The sequence below is a fragment of the Labrus mixtus genome, chromosome 20 (assembly GCF_963584025.1).
Source record: "Labrus mixtus chromosome 20, fLabMix1.1, whole genome shotgun sequence".
In the NCBI taxonomy this organism is placed as follows: Eukaryota; Metazoa; Chordata; class Actinopteri; order Labriformes; family Labridae; genus Labrus; species Labrus mixtus.
Window position 1 is genome coordinate 15,101,307 of NC_083631.1, and position 11,491 is coordinate 15,112,797.

General features: G+C 39.9%; 2 protein-coding genes and 1 non-coding gene across 5 annotated transcripts in view; 2 read left to right on the plus strand and 1 right to left on the minus strand.

The window, feature by feature from the left end:
• cacnb1 (calcium channel, voltage-dependent, beta 1 subunit) overlaps positions 1-3,527 on the plus strand; it is a 30,513-nt gene extending 26,986 nt beyond the window's left edge. For all 3 annotated transcript variants that reach the window (XM_061065785.1, XM_061065786.1, XM_061065787.1), the window contains one exon: positions 1,396-3,527. In XM_061065785.1, coding sequence (XP_060921768.1) covers positions 1,396-1,935 — 540 coding nt within the window. In that variant the 3' untranslated portion in view covers positions 1,936-3,527. The remainder of the gene's footprint in view (positions 1-1,395) is intronic.
• A 2,662-nt stretch (positions 3,528-6,189) lies between these two features.
• arl5c (ADP-ribosylation factor-like 5C) lies at positions 6,190-9,674 on the plus strand. Its single transcript, XM_061026547.1, has 6 exons — positions 6,190-6,349; positions 7,046-7,106; positions 7,203-7,350; positions 7,826-7,909; positions 8,343-8,494; positions 8,589-9,674. Exons 1-6 carry the CDS (start codon positions 6,304-6,306, stop codon positions 8,635-8,637), a joined length of 540 nt encoding a protein of 179 aa, XP_060882530.1. The 5' UTR covers positions 6,190-6,303; the 3' UTR covers positions 8,638-9,674.
• Positions 9,675-9,965: 291 nt separating this feature from the next.
• On the minus strand, positions 9,966-10,037 carry trnac-gca (transfer RNA cysteine (anticodon GCA)). The gene has a single exon. It is a non-coding gene; the product is annotated as a tRNA-Cys (tRNA).
• Positions 10,038-11,491: the final 1,454 nt, after the last annotated feature.

Here is an 11,491-nt window from a genome sequence, read left to right on the forward strand (position 1 = left end):
TTGTAGCGAACGAAGTGAAAGTCGAAGAACACACTCTCTGAAGTCCTGCAGAGTGTGCGTGTTTATGGAGGGTGGGGGGGGGGGGGGGGGGGGGGGGGGGGGACTCCGGCAACTCAATGTCAACCTCAAACTAGCTGCACGCTCTGTTTACCCTGAAGGAAAAGTGCATTAAAACCCTGTTTATGCTGTACATATAAACACAAAATACATTCATACTAACACAGCTATGCAGGAATTTACAAATAAGTGAGCTACTTCATTTCCCTCACACAAAATCCAGTTCCCTGAGTTAAACCCTGAGAGCAACTCCACCAGAACCACACTGGACTTAAGGAATACCCTTAAGGCCCGCCTGCCCTAGGTGGGGAGGGGGGGGGGGGGCACCCTCCGTAACCAAGAGTAAAATGATACCTGCTGCTCCCACTTTCCCCTCTTTAGCTCTGTGGCCTCCTTTCTCTTGCACACTTCCCTGGGAGGCTGAATCCAGTTTGCCGTCCTCCGCCATGTTGCCATGGCACCGCCCCTGAAAACAGCAAGTCATGTCCGCCTCTTCAAACAGAAACGCTCAGTTTGGTGGAGGCTGTTACTAACACTCTGTCAATTCTAATCTTTCATAATTATTTTAACAGGAAAGTACTAATCAGCCTCAGTGTCATCTACTAAATCACTGCTGGCTTCCCAAAAATTATGCATTTTTTTCATATTGTCAGAGGTAGTTATGCCTTTGACAGCATGCCGGCATAATGCACAAACTAGCTGGAAAAAAACATGCTTCATAAAATGTAATTATTGATATTTTATTAAAGAGGCAACCAAAATAATCCACACAGAACATAACAGCCAGAATAAGAACCTTATAGATCTCATCATTTACAAAATAAGTCAGTATGAACATCATGTGCTAAATAGTTCAAATAGTTATATAACCATTTGGTAATGGTAGTTCTCCTTTATTGTCCGCTATGTGTGCTATATGTCAATCTGCCAGAAGGTGGCACTGTTGTCATGGTAGACAATTAGTCTGCTTCTTGAATGGAGGCCTGGATGTGTTTGTGTTTGTTTGTATGGGTATCACGTCTTCATAATGATCAAAAAGAACTAATTTGTTTGGCTAACAGAAATTTCGTATTTGTTTTGACTCATTTTAGTACAAGTTAGTGTATGTGCATGCTGCAAACCAGGGCTGTGTGTTTAAAACAAACTGAGTTCCGTCATGACCACTAATGCTTTGAAAACCTAAGGTCTGTATATGAGGTAGTGAAATCGTTTTTTTTTTTGTGTTGCCTGTCTCTTGCTAATCCTGCTGACTTACCCTCACTACACTGACACTTTGGTTTTTGCTCTGCTGTGTGTGTCTGCATGGTTGCTGTGCTGCATGGCTGTGACTGGCTGCAGGGGCCGTACCTGGTGCACGGTGAGCAGAAGAGAGAGGGGCCACTAAAAGAGAGTGGAGGGAGCGACACCCTGCATGACTATCAGTCAGACCTGGGAGGAAAACCTCAGCAGCAGCAGCAGCAGCAAACATACATGCGCTCCTCTCGTGGTCAGCTGCGGGGAGGGAATGGGCGGGGCCTGTCCAGGCAAGACACCTTCGACTCAGAGACCCAGGGCAGCCGGGACTCGGCCTACACTGAGGCCGGCGACTCCTGCATGGACATTGAAACCGACCCCTACGAAGAGCCTGAGCCTTACCGAGGCGGCGGTGGCAGTCGCCTCCACCTGGCACAGCATCACGGCAGACAGGCCTCCTGGGAAGACGAGGGCGCCGAGCCGGACCAGGAGAACCTGAACCACCCTCCAATGCCGAGCCAGACACAGTCGCACGGACGCGCCAAGCTGAGGGAGCGGTACTGCCAGGACCCTGTGGACACAGGGGCCAACATTAGCCGCAACAAGAACCAGGACGACTGGGGGAGGGACGTCTACATCCGCTGAAGGAATCACACCACAACGGGAAGGAAGCTAAGGACAGACTGAGGGGAGACTGAAGTGTGACAGTCAGGCTAACAAATTAATCTGTTTACATCCCACTACAATGTAAAGAAATACATCAACTGCCAGATGCCATTCTCATTGACTTATTCTTGCAATCCAATTTATTTATGTTTAGAAAAAATAATATTGGTCTGTTTTCTGTTCTTTTTGTTAATACTGCATGAATTTCATGGATTTCTAAACTGACAGCACGAGGACAGTTACCGTTACGATTGTGAATCTATGATTGTGATCCGTATGACTCGACCTTTCGTTCAGTTGTAGAGTGAAAGCTGGTATAGAGCTGTTGTAGTCTGTCATTTCTGTCCTCTGCAGTCTTAAACAGGGTCTAATGTCCCCATCCCCATGTACAGAGTCAGGGTTTCCCTTTCCCTTTATCTCACTCAGTGCTGAATCTCTCACCTCCACCTTCCTTATCACCCAGACCTTAAAACGCTGGTGGAGAAGTTGCCATATTTTGACACAACGATTTATCAATGTTGCTATACTCCCATGACAGCTGAAAAGATATCACTCCAAAGATGTTTACTTCTTCCCTCATATGGTTCAGCCCCTCTACCCGTCTGACCCAGCCCCTCTGTTTCTGTTTCCCCTCTTCTTGTGGGTGCTGAGGGCCCCTGCAGTACTCATCTGTTCTCTGTTTTTTTTTTTTTTTTTTTTTTTTTTTTAAACTTGGTGCAGATTCAAAGCAGCACTGCAGTCGTTGTTTTGTGAACAGAGTGTCCTGCCTTAGTCACCCCCACCTTAAAAAAAAAAAAAAAAAAAAAAGCACCCTTAGTTCAAGAAAACTCCAATCACAAGTGCCGGAATGTCTCGCCAAGCCATGTCCACCACTGCCATGGTGGGATGTCTTAACTAATGTTTTCATACCATACTGTATGTGTGTGTGTGTGTGTGTGTGTGTTTGTGTCTCGGCTACTCTGCGCTGTAGTACGTGCTATTGCTCCTGCACTTTGCTCTTTTTTTTTTTTTTTTTGCTTCGTCGTCTGTTCTTCAGGGCTAATGGTCATTTAAAAAAAGTATGTGTGTGTGGTTGATCACTCCCAACTTCCACCTAAACGGCAAGCTCGTCTGATATTCAATACACTCTCTTCTTATCTCGATTTCTGACTGAATTAGTGTTCTTTTTTTTCTTCCTGTGGACATTTGGCTGTTTTTTTGTTTTTCTTTGTTTCTTTTGTTTGTTTTTTTAAAAAGCTCCAGTTCTTGTGCGGTAGTGAAAGGAGTTTGAAGTGTGGGTGGTGGTGGTGGGGGGGGGGGTTAGGATCAGCTTTGGTCTTTACTAAGATATCGATAATGGAGAATCCATGAATGTCTATGGTGGGCTGCTTTGGCCCGCCCCGTCTTCAGTTGAATAAATAAATATTAAATAATGATCAGTAAATAATGTATTGTTGCGTTATCGCAATTGTTAAAAGATATTAAATAACATGTATCATTGGTGCCTGATTGTAGCTACATTTTGCTTTTTCTGCCTTTCATTTTTAATCTGTGGATAAATTCGTATTTTAATTAAAAATTAATTCAGAAAATTGCAATGGTGTCACTTTGATGTGGGGAAAATGTGAATCTTATCTTCAAACTAACAAAATCGAATAGTCATATGAACATTTAGAGATATATTCCTGGTGTTGCCTTGTGTGTGTCCCAGGAGATAAAGCCATTTATTTTCAGGGAAAACCATAAAACACCTTTAATCTTCAATAGTCAGTCCCTCATATTATTGCAACAAGATACAAGAAAAGATTATTATACAATCATTTGTGTGATACAACACCACATAAAACCCTGCTAGAATGTGTCTAGTCAACGTGTTGTGATGGGTGTTACCCTGTGTGACCTAAACACAAAGCACATGAACTGGAACATTTCAAATGTACTGTCGTCACTATATTGTTTCCTCGTTTGCGTTCACAGGAAGTATGAACTGGTCAAAACACTCCTGTCACATTGTAGAACATCTGGTCACACCTGCCAACTTTTTTCAGTCATGAAAACAAACTTCTGTGCACTGCCTGTCGGCATCTGGATCAGACTTAAAACTGCTGGTTGGCTTTATGACATTGTTTCCTCCTCTCTAGATTCTTGCTTGTGTTGTTTCTACGCTCAGATGTAAGTCACCTTGGACTTTAGAAGTTTGCTTAATAAACTGTAGAATCATGACGGAAATATCTAAAAAAAAACAGTCGAATGTTAAAGCACATCTGAATACAGGATGTGGTTTTTACTTCTCACATTCAGTGTTCTTGTCATCTCATAACCTGCAGATCTGATGATGGAGAAAATGTGACAAGAAAGATGTGGTTTTCATCTTAGGTCTGAACGTGAGCTTTGCATCAGAGGGTTACTTCACAACGTGTGAGGGAAAAAATCCAAAAGTACATCACAAAACAAGATCACAGATCACAATGTTTTTATTCCTACTGCTTTAACATGTAGTGTTTTCAAGCTAATCATGGAGGGTCTACTGTTCTCTACATATAGAGAATTATAAATCAGAGACTGAAATATTTTCAAACTATAATTTGTATTTAAAAAGGTTTTTAACTGCTGGGTATAACGTGCAATATTCAATGTTATATAACCTACAGTGGAGTAGCCTGTGTGTAAAGTAGCATTATAAAAACCACACGAATAAATGTAAGTATCTGAAAACATTTACAGCAAACATAAATGTACGGAGGCTTTAGTCCCTCAAGTGGGCAGCCAGGGTTCAAATCTGGCCTGTGGCTCCTTCCCCACATGTCAATCCCCACTCCTTCTATCCCTGATTTCTGACTCTCTCACTGTCCTATCTTTAACATAAAGGCATAAAAAGCCCCTAAAATAAACTTTAAAAAAAACCACATTATTTTCAGAATGTTCCCAGGTATAAATATTTAACATTAAGTAAACTCTAAGGTAAAAAAAAACAAAAAACACTGCCACTTAAAGAAAAAGTAATTAGAGTAATAAACACCTACAATTAAAGGCATAATTCAATAAAGTACGATAATTTAAGTAGGCTAATGTAAAGATAATAACCTGCAGAGCTGTGTGACCAGACGCTCAGGTAATTACAAATCATAAAGGAATACGTGTTTACATGTATCAGTTTTGACTATTAAAAGAAAGAAATAATATTGTGTTTTTGGGAAAAGAGAGTTAAACTTAAATACAGCTAACCTGATAAAAGACATTTAATGTGAAATGGACTGAGATTGTCAGAAAGAGCCTTACAGAGCAGCTGTAATGTTTAGATAGGATACACAGAGGTCATGTTCGTTGTTATGAGAGCACTTCTTGGAACTGAAAGGGTAAGTAGGATACTTGAAAATGACTGGGGCAGTCCGGGGAATTCTCCGCAGGCACAGTTTATCTTTCTGTTTGATAATCTCGTGATAATAATGAGACAGAAAATAAGGAAGGAAAGCAGTTTTGCTTCCGTTTCCATTTATGGACTCGGGATTGTCTGTGTCATACATCGCGTCATCAGTTCACTCCTTTCGTCAGTGTGACAGGAGGAAGACTGAGTGCTATGTTGCCTTCAAGGGCTACTGACTAAACTCAGACGTTTGAGTTTTAAGGACTCAGGTAAGATTTGTAGTGTAGCCTACTTAAAATTACTCATCAACACTATAAATGGTGTTATTATTTTTATTTTATTGTTTTCATACATTTGTCTTGAACTGTAGAAAGCCAGTTGCATAGATCTGGAAGATTGACTACAGGTAGAATTAACAGGGAAACTGCATAGGCCAAAAAAAGATAACAAATAAAGGTTTCAAGTCTATAACTTGAAAGACTGTAATTTAAAAAAAACTGTTATTGTATAGCATCGTAATAATCATCACAAACGAGACAACTAGCCCAATCAAAAATCACTATTACCATAGTAATAGTATAATAGATAATATATATAATAGACACTATATAATTGACACAGCCTTCCGGTCCAGGGGCTTTCCTCTTGTCAGACATCTGCTTAGAAAGTAACGGTTGTAGGATTTAAGTGTACCTACAGCCAACAGATAAGTGTAGATTATCACTCCAACTGTGCTCTGTTGTCAATCCTGATTAAATCCTCGATCTGTATACCGAAAATATTTCCCGCAGCACTCGAACGCACCACTAGTATTCCCTTTGTCCGTGGCTGAAAAATACCAAAGACTGTTTTTTTCTAACGAAACCCAGCCCACTTTCGCTATGCTGGCTGAGAGACTAATATGAGATTAAGAAACAGAGTGTGACAGTCAGGTGTTCACAGACACTGAAGTTCATCTCGCTCGCTCGTCTGTTCTACTCTCAGCTCACACACACTTGTTGAACATGGGATTTCTTCTCACCAAGATGCTGGCTGTGTTCGGTGACAGAGGTAGGATTAGCTTTCTTTATCATTATTAGATAGTTTTGTTGTTAGCGACTTAAAAAATATTTCAGAGCTTGTAAATATTTTAAGAAAAAACAAAACGGAAGACTTGACTCTCTATCCCTGAACTGTCACAAATAGTCACAAAAGAAGTCTCTCTCACAACATAGGCTGTAGACTAAAAATCATTTTATTCTTACTGGTAAACAGTAAATCCCTTTTAAACGTCTTCTGTCAGAGTGCCTTTCATCATTTTACTTGAAGTTATTCTTTTTTAAACTGTTGTTATACTTATGAATAAATGTTATTTCCTATTTTTGTCTAAAACTGGATTGACTGGAAGTTTTTACACTTTCAAAACCTCTCCTTCTTTTGCCTCCATTGTGAAACACTCTGTAACTTTACTTTTAGAAGTTGCCTATTTAACAAAGATTGTAATTAGATACTATTGACAATGATTTATTATCGACTGTAAGAGTGTGAGTACAGAGACCTGACTTGAACCTTTTGCTGGACTTCTGTTGTTGTGATGTAATAACCTCACTGTCGCTCTGCTCAGCATATCTCAGTCCTCTCCTCTTTATCTTATCTGTGTGTACTTTTGCGTTGCAAGGCACTCAAAGAAAGTTATGCAACTCTTATTTAAATTGTGTTCATGCGGAAAGAACCTAAAAAACTTGTTTTTGGTACTCTTTCCTGCAGAGCACAAAGTGGTCGTTGTGGGTTTGGACAACGCAGGAAAGACAACAATCCTCTATCAGTTGTGAGTGACTTTAAGGGGCAACAATAAGGCCTTTCAACTACTGGTATCTTCACTGCAGATTTAAATGTTTCTTATGTGTCCTTCTAACACAAACAGTCTGACGAAGGAGGCAGTCCACACATCACCCACCATCGGCAGTAACGTGGAGGAGATCATCGTCAGTAACACACACTTCTTAGTTTGGGATATCGGCGGGCAGGACAGCCTTCGAGCCAGCTGGTACTCCTACTACTTCAACACAGAGGTACGGATCAGCGTCGCTTTTTAACTTTATGTACAGCTGAACGAATCAGATACTCAATCTGATTCTACAAATTAAGAATTCACTGGAAAAGTCTGCACATTCAAGTTGTCATTGAACTGATTTTCCTGATTCTTGATGCAGCAAATCTCTCTTTTCTGAGGAGGATGATCTCAAATCAAATATAAAAATGATGGTTTATACTGATAGTTATGACATTCAAGAGTGAAGACAGAAACAGAAAGCATTCGAAGTTTATAGGTTTCTGCACATTAACCCACATTGGCCTTTTATTTCACCTGCCCTGCATTGATAAAGTTTAAAGTCTACTGTCAGGGTTAAATAATCATTTCAAATGTCTTACCTATGTCCGCAAGGCATCATCAAATCATTTAATCAGCCCCTGATAACACAGGCCCTGAGATATGTGTTGATTTGTTCTAATAATTGTTTTTTTTTTTTGTTGTGGCTCTTTCAGATTGTCATTCTGGTTGTGGATAGCACGGACCGCGAACGCCTCACTGTCACTAAAGACGAGCTGCACCGAATGCTCTCACATGAGGTATTTTTTTCACTCCTTACATAATATCAGGTTAAAGTAGTATTCATGGTATGAGTTAAACCAGGGCGTGAAATCGAGACAGCAGATTTAAATAGATCCATTTGAATACACCCTTGTTTAAAACTAATTTGGTATTCAGTTCATCTGCCCAATTGTGCTATTCATGTTTCCATAATGTGAGATACACTCCCGCTGACAGTACAATTATTGCACCATAGCTAATAACCACATGACGAATATAGATGAGGAAGTTTCAGCTTTCGACTGTGTGAGTCAGCGTGTTGTTATGTTGTTTCTGAATGTTTCTGAATGTTTCGCTGACGTTGCTGTTCTCGTTTCTCTAAGGTGACACAGAGATTTTTTTGAGGTGGTTTCCAATGGAAATATTTCAGCTTGAATCTGTAACCTAGCTTCTCTTGTTTTTTCGACACAGGACCTACAAAATGCAGCAGTTCTCATTTTGGCCAACAAACAGGACGTGAAGGGCTCCATGACGGCGTCTGAGATCTCCCAGTTCCTCACGCTCGACTCCATCACAACGCACTCCTGGCATGTTCAAGCCTGCTGTGCCCTCACGGGAGAGGGGTGAGTCCTAACACACCCCACACTTTCTCTTTATGTTGAGTATGAGTCAGTTCTTATAAATGACTAACAAACTTTTTTTTCTCTTCACTCCCAGTCTACCTGCCAGTCTAGACTGGATGAAGTCACGGGTTGTCGCAAACTAGACAACACTGCAGTGGAACAAACTTCCTCAAACTGAGCCCACCTACAAGGCGCTATGCGTTAGTGACATTGCTTTGGGCAGACATGGGGGTCTGTGACAGAGCCTACCTCGCCCCACACCTTCAGTACTTCCCAAACAAGCGATGTGAGAGTCTGCAAGGAGCTACCAGAGCATCAGAGTAACATGGATGACCTTACAGCGAGTTAACACACCCAATGTCAGTAATTCAGAGTCAGGTTGTAGATTTCTGAAGTGTTAAATACAACTTGCTTTCACAGTTGTGGTTTAAATTGCTGCAAAGTTAGGAAGTATTTTGTGTACATTTAGGTTTAATTAAGTGCAGAGGTGTACAATGTTTCAGTTAAATATCTCACCTGACAGGTAAGACCACATTTTACTTTGAACTTATGGAGGAAATGTACAAGTGCACTGGTATTCTGGCCATGATTGGGGTTTTGGAGAGTGGAGAATACGAGTTAGGTGTCAAAGTTTAGTAAACATGAACATTAACACTGTTTTGTTGGTACTATAAATAGTGACTGAGACAGTCAGAAATCTGGACTCACCTTCATTCAAACCAGGATAAGACCCAAAGCCAGGATACCAGTGTGGATACACGTTTTACTGGATTGACGTGTATAATGATAACTTTAGTATGATGCACCTGAACTTCTCCTTCTGCAACCTTAATCACAAGGGGAGTTTTCTAACTCCCAAGTATCAAATCTCTGGAATAAATTTTTGCACAACAACTGACAAGAACACATCTCTAACTTAGAGACTCTGCAATGTTGCTACACAAGACTACTGCTGATGTACAGAATTCTATTTTATGTACAATGAACAACTGAATACTTTTGCTACCTAAAGATGTTTAGTAATTTATTTAGGAAATAATATCACTGGACAATTTACTCTATATTACAGCTATTTCCTTGAGAGAGAGAATAGCTAGCTGCTAAGGACTATGAGTCATATTCAAAAGTATAAATTGTAAATTGTGTAATTATTTTAAAATAAATATTATTCTTTTTTAAATATGCAGTGTGATTTTCTTCAGCTGTGAAAGTCTTTGTTTTAACAAAGATAATAACAGTATTTTTCTGAAATAGAGCTTTAAAAGCTCTAGAAACAGACCGCTACTCTGGTAAAGTAGAAGGCTACACCTCTGTTTGTCTTCTGGGATTGAAATTATGCTAAAGCAATGAATAAGGGGTTCTCTTATCTCAGGTCAAATAGCACTTAAAGCATGATGATTTCCAAGTAAATGTCTCTTAAAATGCCTGAGAATTAAGACCGATTTTTTTTCAAAAACAAAAAACAAAAATTAGGGGGCATCCGGATTTGAACCGGGGACCTCTTGATCTGCAGTCAAATGCTCTACCACTGAGCTATACCCCCTCACGCTCCTAATAGGCAGAAATATAATTATTCAAACCCGCAAGAAACGTTGTCACGACACGTTGTTGTCACATACAGACTGTAACATTGCGTAGGCTATTTGTTATAGAAACAATTTTACCATTGTATTGCATTTTGTCGACAACCGTCGTCTAGACTTGATCATTTTAAAGCACATCGTTGTTTTTGTCCACTAGAGGGAGAATGTGCCCACATGTTTACACCAAGCTTTGCTGTAGGCTTAGGTCTACAATAGAATCAAAGGTTCCTCTGAACAACTTTTTATTAATTAAGAGCATTGGCTGTACATAAAAAATACAACGTGTCAGGTCTGAAGCCTGAATGGATTCATACCCACCCTGGAAATCTTAAGTCGTTTTATGATTTGGTAAGACTTTGGTTGAGGTTTGGTTTGGTCAAAGCTCGAAAAAACGGAGAGGTTTCGAGGAGACGTCCGTGGTTTGGCCAAAAAAAAACGTGTTTTGGTTAATGTATTTTCATCGTTGTTGAAAATAACTGGGGTTAACATTCAGTAGGTCTACCTACCTATTAGCAAAACCTACTGAGAATGATGTTTTGCCAACTTATCAGCTGTTGACACAAAACAAGAAGGCAGCTGACAGGCAGGTTTTTATTTCAGATGAATAGTGAAAAAGATGGCTCCTAACAGGAGAGGTTTAAAATCTACATTAACTCAAGTGTCCAGTTTGAATACACTTAGTCTTTGAGTATTTTTATTCTCTGATACTTATTACAACTGTTAATATCCATTGGAAATATTTCTTAATGAAATAGGCTAGTTGACTGATGTTGTTACTGCTACTGTTTCAGTTTGTAGAAAGTACAAACTAGGCCTATCTAATCTTTTAAAATGTCATTCACTGCAAACAAATCAACCAGGGTCATTTTTATGTAGGCCTGAAGATCAACTGCGTCAATGGTGGTCAGCATTCATGATTGCGAATAAATGATTCATCAAGTAATAATGTGACTAAAGCCACAGCTGGTCATAATCAGGACAGCAGCATTCTCTATAGTGTGATATAATATACAGAAAACAGTCTGTATAGTTGTGAGTATGGGTATGGAAAACGTACATACACTACTCCAATGATGAACGAGTTTGGCCACGTGAACTGCAATATAATCCAGGGGTTATAGAGTAGATGTGAATGATGATATAATATTGGCTATGTCAGTTCTGCTGCTCCATCAAGGCAGGTTATTCAGGTTAACATGTTCCAGCTGAGGAGATGTAACTAACCCTTACCATTCTTTGACTTGTTGAACTTTCAAAATGTTTTATGTAACCTTTCCAGAAAACTGGAGATGAATAGTTGTGTGGAATCTCACAGTTTCCTCCTTTGTGAATCAATCTGCGTCTTTAAACTTGGAGTGCACAAACATACTTTAAGAACTCCTATTTCACTTGATACAGTTCAGCACCAAATTCC

Excerpts from the sequence above, each read along its gene's own strand:
- arl5c (XM_061026547.1), top strand. The coding sequence starts at position 6,304 with ATGGGATTTCTTCTCACCAAGATGCTGGCTGTGTTCGGTGACAGAG. Across the intron at positions 7,351-7,825 it reads CCTACTACTTCAACACAGAG|ATTGTCATTCTGGTTGTGGA; the intron begins GTACGGATCAGC and ends TGGCTCTTTCAG. Across the intron at positions 7,910-8,342 it reads ACCGAATGCTCTCACATGAG|GACCTACAAAATGCAGCAGT; the intron begins GTATTTTTTTCA and ends TTTTCGACACAG.